Source organism: Cucurbita maxima, unplaced genomic scaffold (assembly GCF_002738345.1).
Source record: "Cucurbita maxima cultivar Rimu unplaced genomic scaffold, Cmax_1.0 Cma_Scf00034, whole genome shotgun sequence".
Classification (NCBI taxonomy): Eukaryota; Viridiplantae; Streptophyta; class Magnoliopsida; order Cucurbitales; family Cucurbitaceae; genus Cucurbita; species Cucurbita maxima.
The window spans coordinates 2,192,423-2,208,840 of record NW_019272050.1 but is presented as its reverse complement, the minus strand read 5'-3'; the positions used below and the strand labels follow the sequence as shown (position 1 = coordinate 2,208,840).

General features: G+C 38.4%; 4 protein-coding genes and 1 long non-coding RNA gene across 13 annotated transcripts in view; 1 reads left to right on the top strand and 4 right to left on the bottom strand.

The window, feature by feature from the left end:
* LOC111467786 overlaps positions 1–177 on the bottom strand; it is a 415-nt gene extending 238 nt beyond the window's left edge. Inside the window, exon 1 of the long non-coding RNA XR_002714603.1 lies at positions 76–177. This is a non-coding gene — a long non-coding RNA (uncharacterized LOC111467786). The remainder of the gene's footprint in view (positions 1–75) is intronic.
* LOC111467782 (spermine synthase-like) overlaps positions 1–1,019 on the top strand; it is a 4,281-nt gene extending 3,262 nt beyond the window's left edge. Inside the window, exons 9-10 of the mRNA XM_023112853.1 lie at positions 172–491; positions 631–1,019. Coding sequence (XP_022968621.1) covers positions 172–491; positions 631–732 — 422 coding nt within the window. The 3' untranslated portion in view covers positions 733–1,019. The remainder of the gene's footprint in view (positions 1–171; positions 492–630) is intronic.
* Positions 1,020–1,170: 151 nt separating this feature from the next.
* On the bottom strand, positions 1,171–5,299 carry LOC111467779 (cyclic nucleotide-gated ion channel 1-like). 6 transcript variants are annotated; one of them, XM_023112842.1, is made up of 9 exons: positions 5,038–5,298; positions 3,953–4,454; positions 3,644–3,856; positions 3,242–3,513; positions 3,044–3,155; positions 2,717–2,953; positions 1,597–2,248; positions 1,471–1,536; positions 1,173–1,401 (listed from the first exon to the last, which is right to left on the bottom strand). In XM_023112842.1, the coding sequence occupies exons 1-9, from the start codon at positions 5,142–5,144 to the stop codon at positions 1,286–1,288; spliced, it is 2,277 nt and encodes a 758-aa protein (XP_022968610.1). In that variant the 5' UTR covers positions 5,145–5,298; the 3' UTR covers positions 1,173–1,285. The 6 variants fall into 6 exon arrangements, with proteins under 6 accessions (XP_022968609.1, XP_022968610.1, XP_022968611.1 ...); XM_023112843.1 differs by having other exon boundaries at positions 1,173–1,389; XM_023112841.1 differs by having other exon boundaries at positions 1,171–1,536; positions 5,038–5,299.
* A 672-nt stretch (positions 5,300–5,971) lies between these two features.
* Positions 5,972–10,636, bottom strand: LOC111467780 (cyclic nucleotide-gated ion channel 1-like). Of its 2 annotated transcripts, XM_023112849.1 has the most exons (7): positions 10,463–10,636; positions 8,927–9,455; positions 8,581–8,793; positions 8,219–8,478; positions 7,821–7,932; positions 6,959–7,195; positions 5,972–6,851 (listed from the first exon to the last, which is right to left on the bottom strand). In XM_023112849.1, the coding sequence occupies exons 1-7, from the start codon at positions 10,474–10,476 to the stop codon at positions 6,234–6,236; spliced, it is 1,983 nt and encodes a 660-aa protein (XP_022968617.1). In that variant the 5' UTR covers positions 10,477–10,636; the 3' UTR covers positions 5,972–6,233. The 2 variants fall into 2 exon arrangements, with proteins under 2 accessions (XP_022968617.1, XP_022968616.1); XM_023112848.1 differs by lacking the exon at positions 10,463–10,636 and having other exon boundaries at positions 8,927–9,606.
* Positions 10,637–11,540: 904 nt separating this feature from the next.
* On the bottom strand, positions 11,541–15,996 carry LOC111467781 (cyclic nucleotide-gated ion channel 1-like). 3 transcript variants are annotated; one of them, XM_023112850.1, is made up of 7 exons: positions 15,676–15,996; positions 14,682–15,214; positions 14,115–14,327; positions 13,460–13,743; positions 12,968–13,079; positions 12,514–12,750; positions 11,541–12,330 (listed from the first exon to the last, which is right to left on the bottom strand). In XM_023112850.1, the coding sequence occupies exons 2-7, from the start codon at positions 15,153–15,155 to the stop codon at positions 11,641–11,643; spliced, it is 2,010 nt and encodes a 669-aa protein (XP_022968618.1). In that variant the 5' UTR covers positions 15,156–15,214; positions 15,676–15,996; the 3' UTR covers positions 11,541–11,640. The 3 variants fall into 3 exon arrangements, with proteins under 3 accessions (XP_022968618.1, XP_022968619.1, XP_022968620.1); XM_023112851.1 differs by lacking the exon at positions 15,676–15,996 and adding an exon at positions 15,315–15,581; XM_023112852.1 differs by lacking the exon at positions 15,676–15,996 and adding an exon at positions 15,476–15,573.
* Between the last annotated feature and the right edge of the window lie 422 nt (positions 15,997–16,418).

Sequence of the window (16,418 nt, the reverse complement as noted above, 5' to 3'; positions counted from 1 at the left end):
AAAAAAAAAAAAAAAAAAAAAAAAAAAAAAAAAAAAAAAAAAAAAAAAAAAAATGGTGCAACGCAAGCTACATACCTTTTCGTTCAACAATTAGAACCTTAAATTTATGTTCTCTTTCGAAAGACTTGTGCTCGTAAACTCATCTTCTAACTGGGGGTTCTTGTAATACAGGTCCTGCCCAAGAACTGGTGGAGATGCCATTTTTTCAGACGATAGCCCGAGCATTGCGACCCGGTGGTGTTCTCTGTAACATGGCTGAAAGTATGTGGCTGCATACACATCTCATTCAGGACATGATATCAATATGTCGCCAAACATTCAAGGATGTTCACTACGCATGGACCAGTGTTCCAACATATCCAAGTGGTGTTATAGGGTTTCTACTCTGCTCAACTGAAGGGCCAACAGTTGATTTTAGGAACCCTGTGAATCCCATTGAGAAGTTAGGACATCTCAAATCAAAAAGAGAACTCAAATTCTACAACTCTGAGGTAACCACACAAGAGCACTTTAACTTAACTAAGATTCGATACAATGTCGATGTAGAGATGCATCCATCGACACACTATATGGATTAAAACTTTGATTACACCGTGCGTTGATACTAATAATGGTTTGACATTCCAACAGATGCACTTGGCTGCATTTGCGCTGCCATCGTTTCTCAAGAGCGAGGTGAAGGCACTTAGTGATGCTTCAGCTTCACTTAAAAAGGGAAGCATTTCATCCTAAGTTGGTGACTGTTTGAAATGCTTCTTCCAAGGTGGTGATTTGCACTAGTGTTGAGTGTATACATAAACTTATTGGAGTGGCTGAAGCATCTCTACTGTGTGCTGAGGGAGGGCATCGTTAATGATATTATTTAACAAGTTCAGGTTTGTTATCCTAGTAGAATATAAGTGTTTAGCTGTTTTTGTTGTTTTTCCATGGCTGATTGGTATGCCAATTAGCCGATAAATAAAGAAAAACAAGAAAGAAACCACTTCCTAATTAATAAAAATGGGGAATTTATATAACAATGATTCCAGGTCTTAGGTTCTACTAATAATCTTCTATGCTACCTCAATCTGTTAACGATGAGCATAATTCAGTAGATAAAACATAAAATACAAACTATAAAGCATATTCAAGATCTAACTACAACCTGGAAAGGAGAAGAAGAGTTGCTGCAGTGAAGGAAATGCTCTTAAACGTTGCTATTTTCTGATGATATCAATCCAATCCATGTGTACCACCCGACAATCCAGTCGTATATTACAGAAAGTTTCATGAGCTGAAAACTGATCTAAACGTTCATACGTTGTTCCACAGTCCATCTCTGATTGGTCCAACTAAAAGTATTGCCAGAATAATCAACAAGGATTATTCTCCCTCCTTCCTCCGCCTCCCCTACAGAATATACTTCTAGACTCATACGCAATGAATTGAAAATGAAGGATAATCTTGAGTGTATATTATATATATACATACATATGTATATATAGTAGTATAGTACCCATAAAGAAAGCAGTGCCGTGGAAGAGTTCTTACAGTGAAAGAAATCTTCTCAGATGTTGCTATGTTTTGGCAATTCTTCTCAGATGTTGCTATGTTTTGGCAAGTCATTGTTGTTGCTGGTTCCCGGCATATCACTGCTTGCATTTCTTCTTTTTTGTCTTCGCTTTAAAGCATTTAATGCACGAACAATGAATCTAGAGGCATGAATGGTTGTGGTGACTGAAGGCTGTGAATTCCCACTTTCAGTGGCTAAGCTTAACTGAGATTTCTCTCTTTCACGCTTACTCTTGAAGTAACGACGCCATGCAGCTTGCACCACAAGAGCAGCCAATGGCGCCCATCGCTCTTTAAAGTTGGGATCGTTTCCATGCGCTTGACTGATAAGCCACCAAAATTTAGAGACCACATTCTTCAAATCATGTGCACTTAAAACAAATGCTTCCACTTTGGTGTGTGTAGAGACAGTTTTTGTGGAGATGGGGACAGTGGATAAAAGTGGATCTTTCAATACCCATTTTAAAAGCTCTTCTCCAAACACATCGCCTTTTTTAAGGCTCTCAGACGAACCAAATGTTTCACCATCTCTATTGGAGTTGGAATAGATCCATAACTTGCCATGGATTATGAAGATCATCTCATCTAATGGCTCTCCTTCTCGAACGATGAAGTTACGCTCAATGTATAGCATCGGCTTCAAAAAACCATAAACGGCATCCAAGAACTTCTCGTCCATGTTTTGAAACATTGAAACCTTTACCATATGCAAGAAGAATGAATAACATGAGCTGAAATGTAACGGTCCAAGCCCATTGCTAGCGAATATTGTCCTTCCTTTTTTTACTTTCCCCATGAGGTTTTAAAACGCGTCTACTAGGGAGAGATTTCCACACCCTTATAAGGAATGCTTCATTCTCCTCTCCAACCAATGTTGGATCTCACAATCCATCTCTTGGGGGCCTAACATCCTTGCTGGCACATTGCCCGGTGTCTGACTTTGATACTATTTATAACAGCTCAAGCCCACCACCAGCAGATATTGTCCTCTTTGGCTTTTCGTTTTGGGCTTCTCCTCAATGTTTCTAAAACACAACTGCAAGTGAGAGATTTCCCCACCACACTTTTATAAGGAATGCGGAATGCTTCATTCCCCTCTCCAACAGATGTGAGATCTCACAACAACACACCATGAACGGAAACAGAAAGGAGAACAGAAACTTACACTTTTGATTGCACGTAAGCAAAGGTGTCTTGTTGTGTCCCTTCTAAGGTCTCTAGGAAGATTATGGAGAATGTTTGCAACATCAACACCTCTAGTTTTCCGCCATTTATACTTCTCATATAGTTTGATCCGCTTCCTTAGATCACGAGGGAGTGAATGGTAGGCCATCCATAGTTCTATATCTTGCCCCTTCAATCTCATTTCCTCCAGTCTCGCAATTGTTGACTGCAGAAATGTCTGTTTCACAACCAAATTCCCATGTCAAGGTGTCACCGAAGTTGGCCTTAACCATGTAATTATGCTACATGAATATTAATTGGCACTGACCTGCAGATTTCCTATTAGAAGTGCAAATAGTACCAAGCCAGCAATGGTTATGGAGACTGCGAAGTAAATTTCCCATATATGCTTACTAGTTCTGAGGCCTTGACCCAAAGAACTGAAAAATGTTGAAGCAGTGAAATACGTTAACATAGAGCATGGACAGGGGAGTAATACCAAATGCATAGGCTTTTGAGTACAGACCTTAGATTTTGCAGACCCCACCAATAACAATAAGAGACTTTCCATACGAAATCAGTGGAATTGACAACGTCATACTTAAAGGCATCATCAAATATTCCGAAATTGAAAGGTGCTGTATCATTTGATGATGCTTTTCTAGAGCAATTATCTAAGCACGATCCCTCTTCAGTGATGTTATACTTCCGAGGGCAATATGGATGGCTAAGACACCTTGACTGCAAGCAAGTTGCTTTGCGCTCAATAGAAAACAAGTACCAAAAGGCTCCAAACACCTACAAGAACCACGTAGATACTGAATTATGCTAAGATATTGGCAAACAAAAAGCATAGAAGCTCTGAATCATCCATTGAAAAAGGTTGCTGGTTTGTAATTGACAAAGATTGAGTTGTGAATGAACTTACATGACTGGCAAGCATATAGAGGAAGAGATTGAATATAGCTTTGGCCGCAGCAGAATCAGGCAAAATCCCAGAACTCCATCTCACTTTCTTTAAGAATAAGTACACTCGAAACACCCTTGGCAAATATTGAATGATAAGAACAAATTTCAATGTCCTAATAGAGATTGTAAAATGAGAACCTTTTGCTGCTTGAGCAGCTAATACTATCATCACCTGCACACAAGTTTGCTCACAAATCATTATAAGGTAACATACATATAGTTTTAATTGTCCAAATTGTGTAGTTGGGCAGAGACTAAAAGTCCAAACCTGTGGAAGAGGAAGAGCAGCAAGAATGTCCACTGTAAGGTAAGATAAAAGATATCTCCTAGCTATTGCTATTGTGGAAAGTGTTCCGTTATTAGCATCCTTTGAGGAAGTATAACCGATACGAAAATGAAAGACAATGAGAAGTATGTAGCCAAAATCAATGAGCGAACGTAGAACAACGGCTGTGATCCTCAACTTCTTGTCAAAGCGTATGCAATTTTTTTCATCATCAACCACTAAGATGTAACAGAACAAAGGGTCCAGTAAGGCTGCAATTACACACAACATCACAAGTACATCATTCCACAGATGAAGGAATATCCAGTTTCCTTCAATAGACCTTTTTATGGAGCTCAACCCTTTACTCTTGACCTCTTCCTTAAAATGAATGTTTCCAAAACTGGTAAGTGTATCAGAAGAAGACTCAAATCTTCTTGGAACCGCTCCCACCGTACCCGAGGAGTTTTCTGAGTGTATGTCCACAGGGGAGGAAGTCTGAATCCTAAACAAACGAAAGTAAAATCAGCGCATATCAATGTCCTGTCTAAAAAGTGTTAGAAACCACGAACCTTCACAATTGTATGATATTGTCCACTTCGAGCATAAGCTCTTATGGCTTTGCCTTTGGTTTCCTCAAAAGGCCTCTTACCAACAAAAATGTATTTCGTACTTCGAAACCCATGATCAACCCTTAATTAGTCGAGGTGGAATTCGTCTTCCAACCATCCTCAACAAAGGTAAGCTCAAGAAATTCACAGACCAAGTGGATGGCACAAAGAGTTCAGACACTGAAAGTATATAGGGAAACGCAAATTTGGGTAGTTGCTTTTTCCCTTTCAGATTCAAAAGAGAATATCTAACATCCTTTTGTTGAAAATTGTTGTGGAAAAACGTGTCATCCTCCCACAAGGGAACATTAAAAAGAAAACTTTTTTGAAAATGAAGGCAATCATTTCACGAGAAACTAAGGGTACCCCAGATGTAGTATCAAACATTGGAAGCATATGTACTTGCTACATAAAGATGCTAAGAATGGAGCTTCAAAAAGGGAAAAAGAAGAAGCAAGAAAGAAAGAAAGAACTAACCGTATGGCAGCATCTTCTCCATTCATAGCGGCCTCTTTCTTGCTAGAAACAGGATGAATATCTTTCCAACAGCAACCGCGTTGGCTGAAGCTTATAGATAGCTTCATCCGCCATTAAACGGCCCCCCCTTGATTGGTTGTTATGTGTCGAGGCAACCCATTTCCTGGTGGACCATTCATAGAACATTCACACGGAGAGCTGGCGTTTACACTTGTAAGTCAATTCAGGGTTGACTTAGAAAGAAAAATATGTGGTTTTCCATGAACCTAACATTAATTAAGGGTATGTATAAATCAATATCATTCATCATGGAGCACCAACAAAGCATTCCCTCACTCTCACTCACTCTCTATTTGCTGATAACAATTATTTTTTCTCTACCTTTTAATTTTCTCTTGTGCCCGTCCCTTCTCTGTATCTCTTCTTATCGTGACTTAGTCTCTTTGTCATCTAAGCGCTTCTAATGATTGGTTTAGGTCTTTTATTTAAGGAATGTGTCAAAAATTGTTGGGAGAGAGTCCCACGTCGGCTAATTAAAGAAATGATCATGAGTTTACAAGTAATAGATATATCTTATCATTGTGGAGGATCCTAATTCTTAACGGAAGGTGGTTTTAAATTTTTTCAAGTGAGTAGATGGGCAATAAACTAGAAAATTAAAATGAGGAAAAATCTGAATAGATGGTTATAAATTCATCGGGTTATAATATTACTCACTATGAAATTGACAAATGTTTGATCGTAATTCTATTTTTTCCCCTCTAATGGTTCGAGAAAAAAAAAACTTTTGAAACCTGTATTTTGCTCCTAGATATGAAATTGAGAAATATTGACCATACTCAATTTTGTCACCACGTCTTATTTTAAGGATTGAATATCAAGAAAAAAAATAGTTGAAAAAGTCCCACAAACCCAATGTGGAACTCCAAGGATTGCTCTCCATGGAGCTGAATTATTGTTAGTTTAATTTATATTCTCTAACATCTTCAACCAGCATTAGGCTTTATATAGCTCAGTTTTTAGATTGATCCATCAATTCAACACACATATTTTGGCAGGCAAATAAAGCATGATGACGACGAACAAGTAATCGTGAAGCAGTGATCTCAAGCTGGACAGTGTAACGAACATACAGAGGAAGCGATCACTAATAAAAATACAAAGAAAGCTAAATAGAACTAACCATACTACATTTCTCAAACTCTGCTAGATTCTGCTTGTGATTTTTTGCGCTTTAGCTTTAAAGCCCGAAGAGCACGAACAATATGTGTAGAGGCAGTAAATGGGGCATCTGATTTCTGAGTATTAATCCTTCCTTCAATGCCTAACCGAGACTTATTCTTCTCCCCTTTGTTTTTATGGTAACGCCGCCATGCTACCTGCAAGGCTAAAGCCGCCCACGGTTCCCATATTGCTTTCAAACTTGGAGAGTTTCTGCTGAAAAGCCACCAAAATTTTGAGACCACTGTCTTTAAATCGTTTGCAATGAGGATAAATGCTTCGACTTTCGAGTGTGCTCGAAGCGTTTTGGTAGATATGGGGACGGTTGTTGAAGTAGGATGGTGTAGCGCCCACTCTAGAAGAGCCTCTCCATAAAAGTCACCTTTGTTAAGGCAATTGAAAAGTGAGGAACTAGCTGCAATGCCATTATCGCTTTTGGAATATATCCTTACTTGGCCTCGAATTATGAAGACCATTTCATCCAATGGCTCTCCTTCTTGAATAATGAGGCTACGCTCAATGTACAGCACTGGTCTCAAACAATCACATATAGCATTGAGTAGCTTATCGTCCATGTTTTGAAACTTTGGGACCTTGATGAGCACATATTATCAACCATAAGAAGAGAAGCGCAACAACATGAATGGATGCTATATACAAAAAGTAATATCATTGGTAAACTTGCTCAAAAACTGCTTACACTTTTGAGTGGAGTCGAGCAAAGATGTCGTTTTGTGTCCCTTCTTAGGTCTCTAGGAAGATTATGAAGAAGTAGCTCGACATCAACACCTTTGGTTTCTCGCCACTTGTACCGTTCGTACTTTTTAATTCTTTTCTTCAACTTTCTAGGGAGGGAATGGAAAGCCATCCATAGCTCAATATCTTGCCCCTTCAATCTCATTTCCTCCAATCTTGCAATGGTTGACTGTAGATATGTCTGTTACACAATAAAATAGCTCATCAGATTAGATAATGTTGAGGCATCATTTAAACAATTGTCTGCTTATACAAGGCGTGTTGTCTATGGTCGCATGTCAGATGTCCCAGTCATGCTTGTCCAGGATGTGTTCTCTATGGCCATATGCCCGTTCCAAACCCCTTTTACATGCTTTCATCTTAGATAGGTCTTTACTATTTCACATGGTGTCAATATGGGGGTGTGTAACCGTTCACAAAATCATGTTGATACTCGCCAGGGCTAAAACGCCCCAAAATATACTCTAGGGGGATGTGACTAATTGTCAATTCTTCCTACCCGGATTATATGCTATCAAAGCCGTTGCTGTTGCTTAATGGGTTTTAGCTTATAACATTGCTTTCTTTAAAATTGTTTTCAACGTATTTCCTCGCTCACGTTTTCTAAATCATTTCTCTCAAATGTGACCCGAGGCTCATGTATACACCGATATTGTCCGCAAAGTGCAAATTTCACACAGTTGACTTGTTCGCTAGGTTAGAACAAGTGTCACACAATCGTTGTCCCGTTGCCACAAGAGTGCGATTGTGAAACTTGGCAAAATAATGTGTAGATCAACGAGTTTGAAGTAAACTTAACTACTGACCTGCAAATTTCCAACAAGAAGCGCAAATAGTATCAACCCAGAAATGGTAATGGTGACTGCAAAGTAGATTTCCCACAAATGGTCACTAGTTTTGAGGTCTTGTCCCAATGAGCTGCAACATATTATCTATAAGTGTCAAAAGCAAGATCCTAAAAGCCTAAGATGCATTTCAGTTAATGAAGTAATGTAGTTTTTCTATTGCAATCCATCCAGATATCATAATCACTCATCAGAATCTAGCAGATAGGTACTTTGTCTCGAATTACGACGTGAAGTTTCCGAGCCGTAAAGTCCTTAGAAAGTTTATGAGATGGTCCATGACAAATCAATAACTTTAATATAGACAATGAGTTACAGTTTGGTAATAGTAAATCCAAAAAGAAAAAACTCAGACGAACCTCAATTTCTGCAGACCCCACCAATAACAGAAAGAAAGTTTCCTCATGAAATTCCTTGATTCCACAATACGAAGACCAGCTTCGAACATTCCAAAATCAAAAGTTTGAGACCCATTTCCAGCTTTTCCAGAGCAAAAACTGTCAGCACTCGAATTGCCGTTTGTAACGTAGTTACAGTTTAGAGGGCAATGTACACACCTTTCTTCCCAGCAAACTGTTTTTCTCTCTATAGTGAATAAGTACCAAAATGCTCCAATAACCTAATAGAGCAATATAATTATATGCTTATTAGAAGAAAGCACACCAGAGAAGTGTTGCTATTACTAACTCTTCAAAAGGAACAAAAGTGAGAATCAACGTACATGGCTTGCAAGCATATAAAGGAAGAGATTGAAGGCAGCTTTAGCCCCAGCAGTTTCTGGGAGAATGTTAGAACTCCATCTAACTTTCTTTAAGAACGAGTAGATTCGAAAGACCCTCGGCAAATATTGAACGACGAGAATATATTTCAGTGACCTCACTGCATATATAAATCCGTATCCTTTGAGGCTTGGAATGAGTATTAAACTCACCACCTACCCCGACCATTTTTCACATGCATCACAACAATATCAGTAGCGAAAAAATCAGGAATATAATCATGTACTTGTGCAAATTTGAGCTATAATATTGATAGAATCTATGTGTACAGAGGGTGAAGGTTCATACCTGGGGGAGTGGAAGAACTGCAAGAACATCAACAGTGAAGTAGGATAAAAGAAATCTCCATGCTCTTGTGCAAACACCATCATCAGCATCGTCACTATTTGCTTTATAAAATGAGGAATATCCAAGATGAAAATGACAGACAATAAGAATTATGTAGAGTAAGTCTGTGATTGAGCGAAGAATTACAGCTACTTTCCTCAACTTCTTGTCAAATCCGACACATCTTTTGTCTTCATCAACCACCAGGATGTAACAGAACAAAGGATCCAAAGAGGTAGCAATCACACACAACATGACAAGTATTTCATTCCACAAATGAAGGAGTAGTGGGTTTTTATCAAAAATACTTTTGATATATCCCAACCCTTGACTCCTAATTTCTTGTTCGAAATATATGTTTCCAAAACTCGTAAGCCTGTCAAAACTAGAGGAAAAGCTTGCTGAAACCGATCTTATTGATCTCAGGGAGTACCGTGGGTGTGTTTCTCCAGCTGATGGATGTTCCTTTTGATGAAAACCGTCTGTAGCCCTGGACAGGGGGCAGAGCAAGTGCAACAAATAAACCGACAGATACATCTACTATTTGATTACGAGATCATGAAGAAAAGAAAAGAAACCACGGTAAATCCTCTTTAGACTTTCCCTTCTCCCTTCTGGACTTCCCCTCAAGGTTCTCAAGGTTTTAAAACATGTCTAGTAGAGAGAGATTTCTAACTTTTGTAAGGAATCTTCTCTCCAACCGATGTGGGATCTCACAATCCACGTTCTTGGAGGCCAGTGTCCTCGCTAGCACATTGTCTGGTGTCTGACTCTAATACCATTTGTAACAACACGAGTCCACCGTTAGAAGTAGATGTTGTCCTCTTTAAGCTTTTTCTTTCGAGATTTCTCTCAAAGTTTTTAAAGAAAATACCGTCAACTATTAACAGAAAGAAACATATGTGACCGATGAAAGTAGCTTTTCCTGAGTTGAAAGGATTTAAAAAGTGACCCAATGAATGTTAAAGAAAACAAATGAAGGAGAAAACAACCCAACTTCCTTTTTCTTTCGAAGTATTAAATAATTGTCGTTATGGAATTAACTCCTGAACCTACTTCCAGAACACAAAAAGCTCACAAACTCCTGAAAATTGTTAGAACTACACGGCTAAAGCTTAGAGTAATTTTGTGGATCTAACGCAATTATGAAGCATAATGAAGTAGAAAACGTAAAAACACTTGAAGAAACTATAATAATCTCAAGAACTTGGGAAGGCAGGCAGTAGAGCAGAGAGAAAGAAAAGTAAGTTCTGCCTTTTACTTTTTGACTCCTTACCAGTTAGCAGCTCCCCAAATGATCCAAACTCAAATTGAGTGAACATCACAAGTGGGTTCAGTCCCTTCTAGTTGGTTCACTAATTAGCGCCCATATTACATCCCCCCAACCCCACAATCACAGTTATGCAAGAGGAAGAAGAAAAATGCGCCGTAGAATCCAACATGAACAGAATGAGCACAAATTCAAAATGGAAGGGAAGGGAAGGGAAGGGAGCTTACTTCTGTACTTCCATGGCTGATTGAGTGAGAAACAAATGATCGAGCTCACATGTAGGATCAAAAAATGAATGAAGCTTATATAGAGATGTTGCCGGGAAGGCAATTTAAAGCTTTCGCCGGCAGTGATGTCACAAACTTCCAGTTGTGGAAGGAGGTTTGAGCCGCCATAATCAACCAAATAAAGGAATCACGATGAATCAGTATAGGAACAAACATAAATGCTTTTAATCAAACCAATAGTCGATGATGAATGGGACCGCTGCCTAAGATAAAAGAGAAATAAAAGATTCTTTTTTATGTTTGCATTTTTCAAATGCATGACAAGAATGAAAGCAAAAGGAAAGGCTTTCATTTTATTCACGAGATTTGAATTTTAATTTTGCATAAATTATAGATAGAACATATGATTTCAAAATTAGTACATGGTTGTTGGGGAAAAAGTAACTCAATTATTTGATCAGATTCACACTTGAATGAGTTAATATAGAAAGATAATTTATTTTATTAAAAAAGTACATATATGTTGAGTTTGAGTGGATGGTCGTAGCTTGAAAATATATATAAAGAAAGAAATAAGGGACCTAAGCCAAGGGATTTTAATTTTTATTAATTAATCATAGAGTAATAGAAAATTAAAGAGTAAAGCCAAAAGGGTTTTAGATTAATTTATTTTTAATAGAGAAAAGTAATGGACTATTTAAGATCCATCCATCCATCCACTCCATTCTAATTGAATTTAAGATGCTTAAATGTCCTACCAACCAATTTTTTATTTTATTTTATTTTTAGTTTGGAGTGGAGGAATGTGAAATTAACCATTCATTCATTCATTCAATCTATTCAAATTCAAATTCGCGTGGTTAGTGGTTGACTCAACTTTGGATTTTTCACTCGGAAAATAAAATTTATTCATAAGTTCAAAAAAACGAGGTGATTGAATGTAGGATAAAAGTGGAGTCATCACTTAGCAAGAAACGGACAGGGATTTAAGACAAGAACTAAGATAGCAACGATGGTTTTTGAAATGAAAATCGAGCCACATAGAAAACTAAAAAGGTTAGGGGAGGCCTTCATATGATATTTTTAAAATGGGTTTTGATCATTGCAGAATGAATGAACACAATTTCAATATAAAGTCATAAACAACAAACGCAAGTATCATCTTTCTAACGGTATGGTTAAGAGTTGTTGTCTTCCAAGCTAAAATCAGGCTCTGCTGGCTTCTGAAGCAGCATGGACATCCTAGCTTTCCCAGAACTGTTTCGTCTCCTCGCCCGAAGCATGTTGGCTGCAAATCTAGATGCATAAATGGTGGCGCCTAAACTCGGTGACCGCTCGTCGATGGAAGCCAGTGTAACTTTCAACCTACTCTCTTCTTCCCTGACACACTCCCTGAGCTTCTTTCTCTGATGCCACCTCCATGCTGCTTGTAAGAAACAAGCTGCCCAGGTTCTCCATTGCTGTGAGTAAAATCTGAAAATCTGGCGCAGCTGCTTGCTGTGAAGCCTACGGTATTGAGCGGCTACAATTTTCAAGTCGTCGGGTTTAAAGGCAAATGCTTCGACTTCTGTGAGTGACCGAACGGTTCGAGTTGAAATGGGGAGATTGGTTGAGGAGTGAGGGTCTAGACCCCAAGTCAGTAACTCTTCTCCACAGAAATCACCAGCCATGAGGAAATCAGAGTTGAAGAAACCAGTTCTCCCTCCATTTGTAGTCATGGTTAAGAGCTTGCCTCGCATGATGAAGAGCATCTCATCGACTGGATCCCCTTCCCGAACAATGCAGCTTTCTTCTGTGTACAACACGGGCTTTAGACGTGCACACATTGCATCCAACAATTGGTCATCCATCTTTTCAAACATTGGAACCTTAATGGAAAATGTACATAAGTCTCATCAGAATCAATTTAAAAAGTTAAGCTTGCAATAAGTGTGTAACCGAGCTAGTGATTGTTTATGACCTTTGTCTATCCATCTTTTCATACAGCGGATGCTTAACCAAGCTAGTATTTCTCCAAAAGTGATCATAGGACAAAACAAAAGAAAACTTACTCGCATAAGCAAAACCAAGCAAAGATGGCGCTTAATATCTCTATGGAGGTCTTTAGGCAGATTATCCAGCAGATTATGTTCATCAGCGCCTCTGGTATCCTGCCACATGTAATGTTCATACCTTCGAACTCGCTCCCTTATATTCTCCGGGAGTAAACGATGTGACATCCATTGTTCGACATCTCTCCTTCTCACTCTCATCTCCTCCACCCTTGTGTTTGTGGATCGCCAACACATCTGCTCGAAAGCAAGTTTCACACAGAGAGAGACTTCTCGTTCTAAGAAGGAATTGCACAAGATTTCATACATAACAATGTAAAATATGCATCAAACACTGCATAGGCTTATATAACAAGTACATCTATGTTGCTCAACAGTTCATAATTCATGTAAAGAAAAGCGATTCTATGGCAGCCAAAGATGAGTAACAGCAGCGAGAATAGGCAGTTCCAACCTGCAGGTTGCCAAGGAGAGACGCAAACAACACTAGGCCAGAGATGCAAATCAAAATGGCAAAGCAGTTTTCCCATTTGCAAGTACTTGTAGTGAGATTTTGACCCAAAGCGCTGCATCCAAGAGAGAAGTACATGTATCCAGAAAACTACTTCAATACTAAATGGAAAAATTAGTCTGCAAAAACTACTAAATTGAGTGAACTTTTATGTGAGTTCTAATCATTTAGCATAACTTTCATCTGCGATCTAAGCCAATTGAATCAAGAGCAGCTTAGACAAGCACAAAATTGTATAAAGCTCAGGGCAGCCTGCAGTGGACTAGGTACAAGGTAGGCACAACTCTAAGCCCAAGACCTTACTAAAAAGTATACAGTGAAAGCAACAGGAATCACATAATATGAATATAAAAACACGTTCCCGAGGATGTTTGTAAATTTATAGCAGATCTCCCAATCAGAAAGAGTAACCAAGAAGGGCAGTGGACAGCATACCTTAGATTCCTTAAGCCCCACCAAAAGCAGTGAAGAAACTTCTTGGGAAAGTGTGATTCCCCAATATCAGATTGAAGGGCTTGAAGGAATATTCCAAAGTTAAAGATTCCTACATTTGGCTTTTCGATTGGACAAGAAGCATTGAGAAATAGGTTTCCTTCATGACTGTAATTGTAGCCACAATACAAGGAAGTAAGATTACAGCCAGGATGTTTGCTACAAGCATCATGCCAGCATTGGGCTTCTCGTTCGACAGAACATAAGTACCAGATTGACCCAAATACCTAGGAATAAAAACACACAAAGAAGATAAGAAAAATGTCACTGCAACACAGGGATGAACTAAAGGTGTGAATATAATTAGTAGAAATACTATAGTTCATTTAGCACACTCGAGGTCAAGGAATCTGTAACAGCCCAAGCTCACTGCTGGTAGATATTGTCTTCTTTGGACTTCCTTCCAAGGTTTTTAAAAAGCGTCTGCTAGGGAGAGGTTTCCACACTCTTATAAAGAATGCTGTGGGATCTCACAGAACCAAATGCAAATGGTACATGCACAACTATTCCTCTACTTTGGCTATTTTGTTTTTCAAATAAACCTAAGATTCCATGAAAACTTTATATAAGCACCCAAGGAGCAGAGGAGAAAACTAACATGACTGGCTAGCATGTAGAGAAAGAGATTAAATGCAGCTCCTGCCCAAGCAGTTTCAATGAGTATGCCAGAGGTCCTTGTAACTTCTTTATACAGAGGATAGATTCGAAGAAACCTCGGCACAAATTGACATAATACAGCAAGTTTCAGCAAGTTCTCTGTATTCCACGATCTCAAACCTCTAATTTTATGGATGTTTATCAGAATCATCACCTACACACATTAAAAAAAATAAAATAAAGCAGGACAGTTCACGTATCAAAATCAAAGAGCTGGACATTGCACTAGCAACCTTGAAATAAGTGGAACCACAATTCCTACAACTTTCCAATAAAACTTATTGTTTACAAAGAACTAAAAATACAAGTAATAATGAATTGATGCTGAATCATTGCAATTAGCGTTCGAAAACTAGGACCTGACAATTTGTTTAAACCATTTTATGATAGAAAAGGGAAAAATGATGGAATCAAACAGATGCATGAATGACGAATTCCCTTGGCAAAAGCAAATAACAAATTAACAGTAGAGTAGGCGTACTCCTGTGTCCCAAGAAACATTCCTCACCTGTGGAAGTGGGAGGACTGAGAATATGTCAATTAGAAAGTATGATGACAGATACCTCATTGCTATTGCCCAAGAATCTTCTATTAAAACACCTCTTCCAAACACTCGGGAAGAGGGAGCGATAAATCCTGTACGAAACTGAAAAACGATATGCACGACATAGAATAAATCTGTAAACAATCGCAATATACAGGCTACGGTCTCCACTTTCTCATCTAACCTAAGGCACTTGTTTCTATTATCAATCACAGGAACATAAAAGAACAGAGGATCCAATGAAACAGCAACCACACAAGACAGCACAAATATCTTGTTCCAACTTTGAAGGAAAGGCCCTTGTGGATCAAGAATTCTCTTCCCGGAGCGCAAACCTTCAGGCATGAGATTATTACAAGAAGAAGATTTCAATGACTTCTCAATTCCTCTAATTCCATGAGGACTAGATGCCAACCCTCTGTGGAGAGCTGAATTCATTTACTCATCCACTACGAAACTCCACTCCACCAGTTTTCTTTGGCCTTGGATCTTGAAACCTGACCAGTAGCAAATTGATTAGAAATCAGGATGATCAAGGCCAGATCCAAGTAACCCAATAGTTGAAAAGATTGAAAACGTGAAATCAGATTTCGCTACCCTCAATAAAGCTATGAGCACCAACTTCTTCAAAATCATAAACATGCATTCAAACCAGCTCATAAAAACAAGCACACAATCAAAAAGGGGCAGACAAAATTCAGTAATCCAATAAGAATCCAGTTGGATAAGGAGGTTTCTGAGTCTCATAGACATCCATCCAAGTTGTCTGCATAAAAGCATAAACTCCACTGCTTACATCATATTATAAAAAGCAATAGAAAACCAAAAAATCACACAAAGGAAACTCAGAAAGATTGTCCACAGTAACAGTAAGACCACCAGGCATCTAATTCAAAACCAACTTCAAAAATCAAAACGACAAAACAAAAAGGAAATAATCAGAACAAAAACTCATTACCCAAATGAGGGAAGTTCGTGAGGCAGGAAAAATCAACCATACCCACCAAAGGGAACAGTAAGAAATTAAAGAAAACGCCCACTCTCTCGTTGAAGTTCTTGTTGTTGTTCGTAGAACGCAGAAACAAGGTATAAAACTTCCATGGAAAGTCCGAGCTGCCATTATGAATGAAAAAAAATTCTTCAGAAAATTGACTACTCGCCCCAAAGAGTGTGTGACTGTGAGATGATCAGAAATGAGAAATGGGGTGCAATTGGGTCCCGCGGCGAAGGTCGGAGAAGGTGGGTTTGGGGAGCTTTGACTTCGTATTCTTCGAATTTATCAACGTGAGGGACGACATGAAAGTGCCTGACGTCAACAAAAATATTGTATTTATTTTGTTCCCAAACGATACGTCGGTTTTTCTTTTATGGTAAACGACAAGCTTCCCGCGTCCCAAATCCTATGAATTCTTCTCCTCAAAATATATATATATATATATTTTGTGTTTAAACCTTTAAAAGTTAAATATATATATATTCATAGCCTTAAAAAATAAAATTTGAAAATATAACCCTCATTTAAACTATACTCCCATTACTATTTTGAGTTAGACTTTTGGTATCTTAGAAAATGACATGGATTAACACTAAAATAGATGATATTCTATTCAATTGTGATAAGTGGGACAAAATTGTTCATAAATGGCTCTAAATGAAGAAGCCCAAAATTGTTCCTAAATGAAGAAGCATTGTGATTGAAAA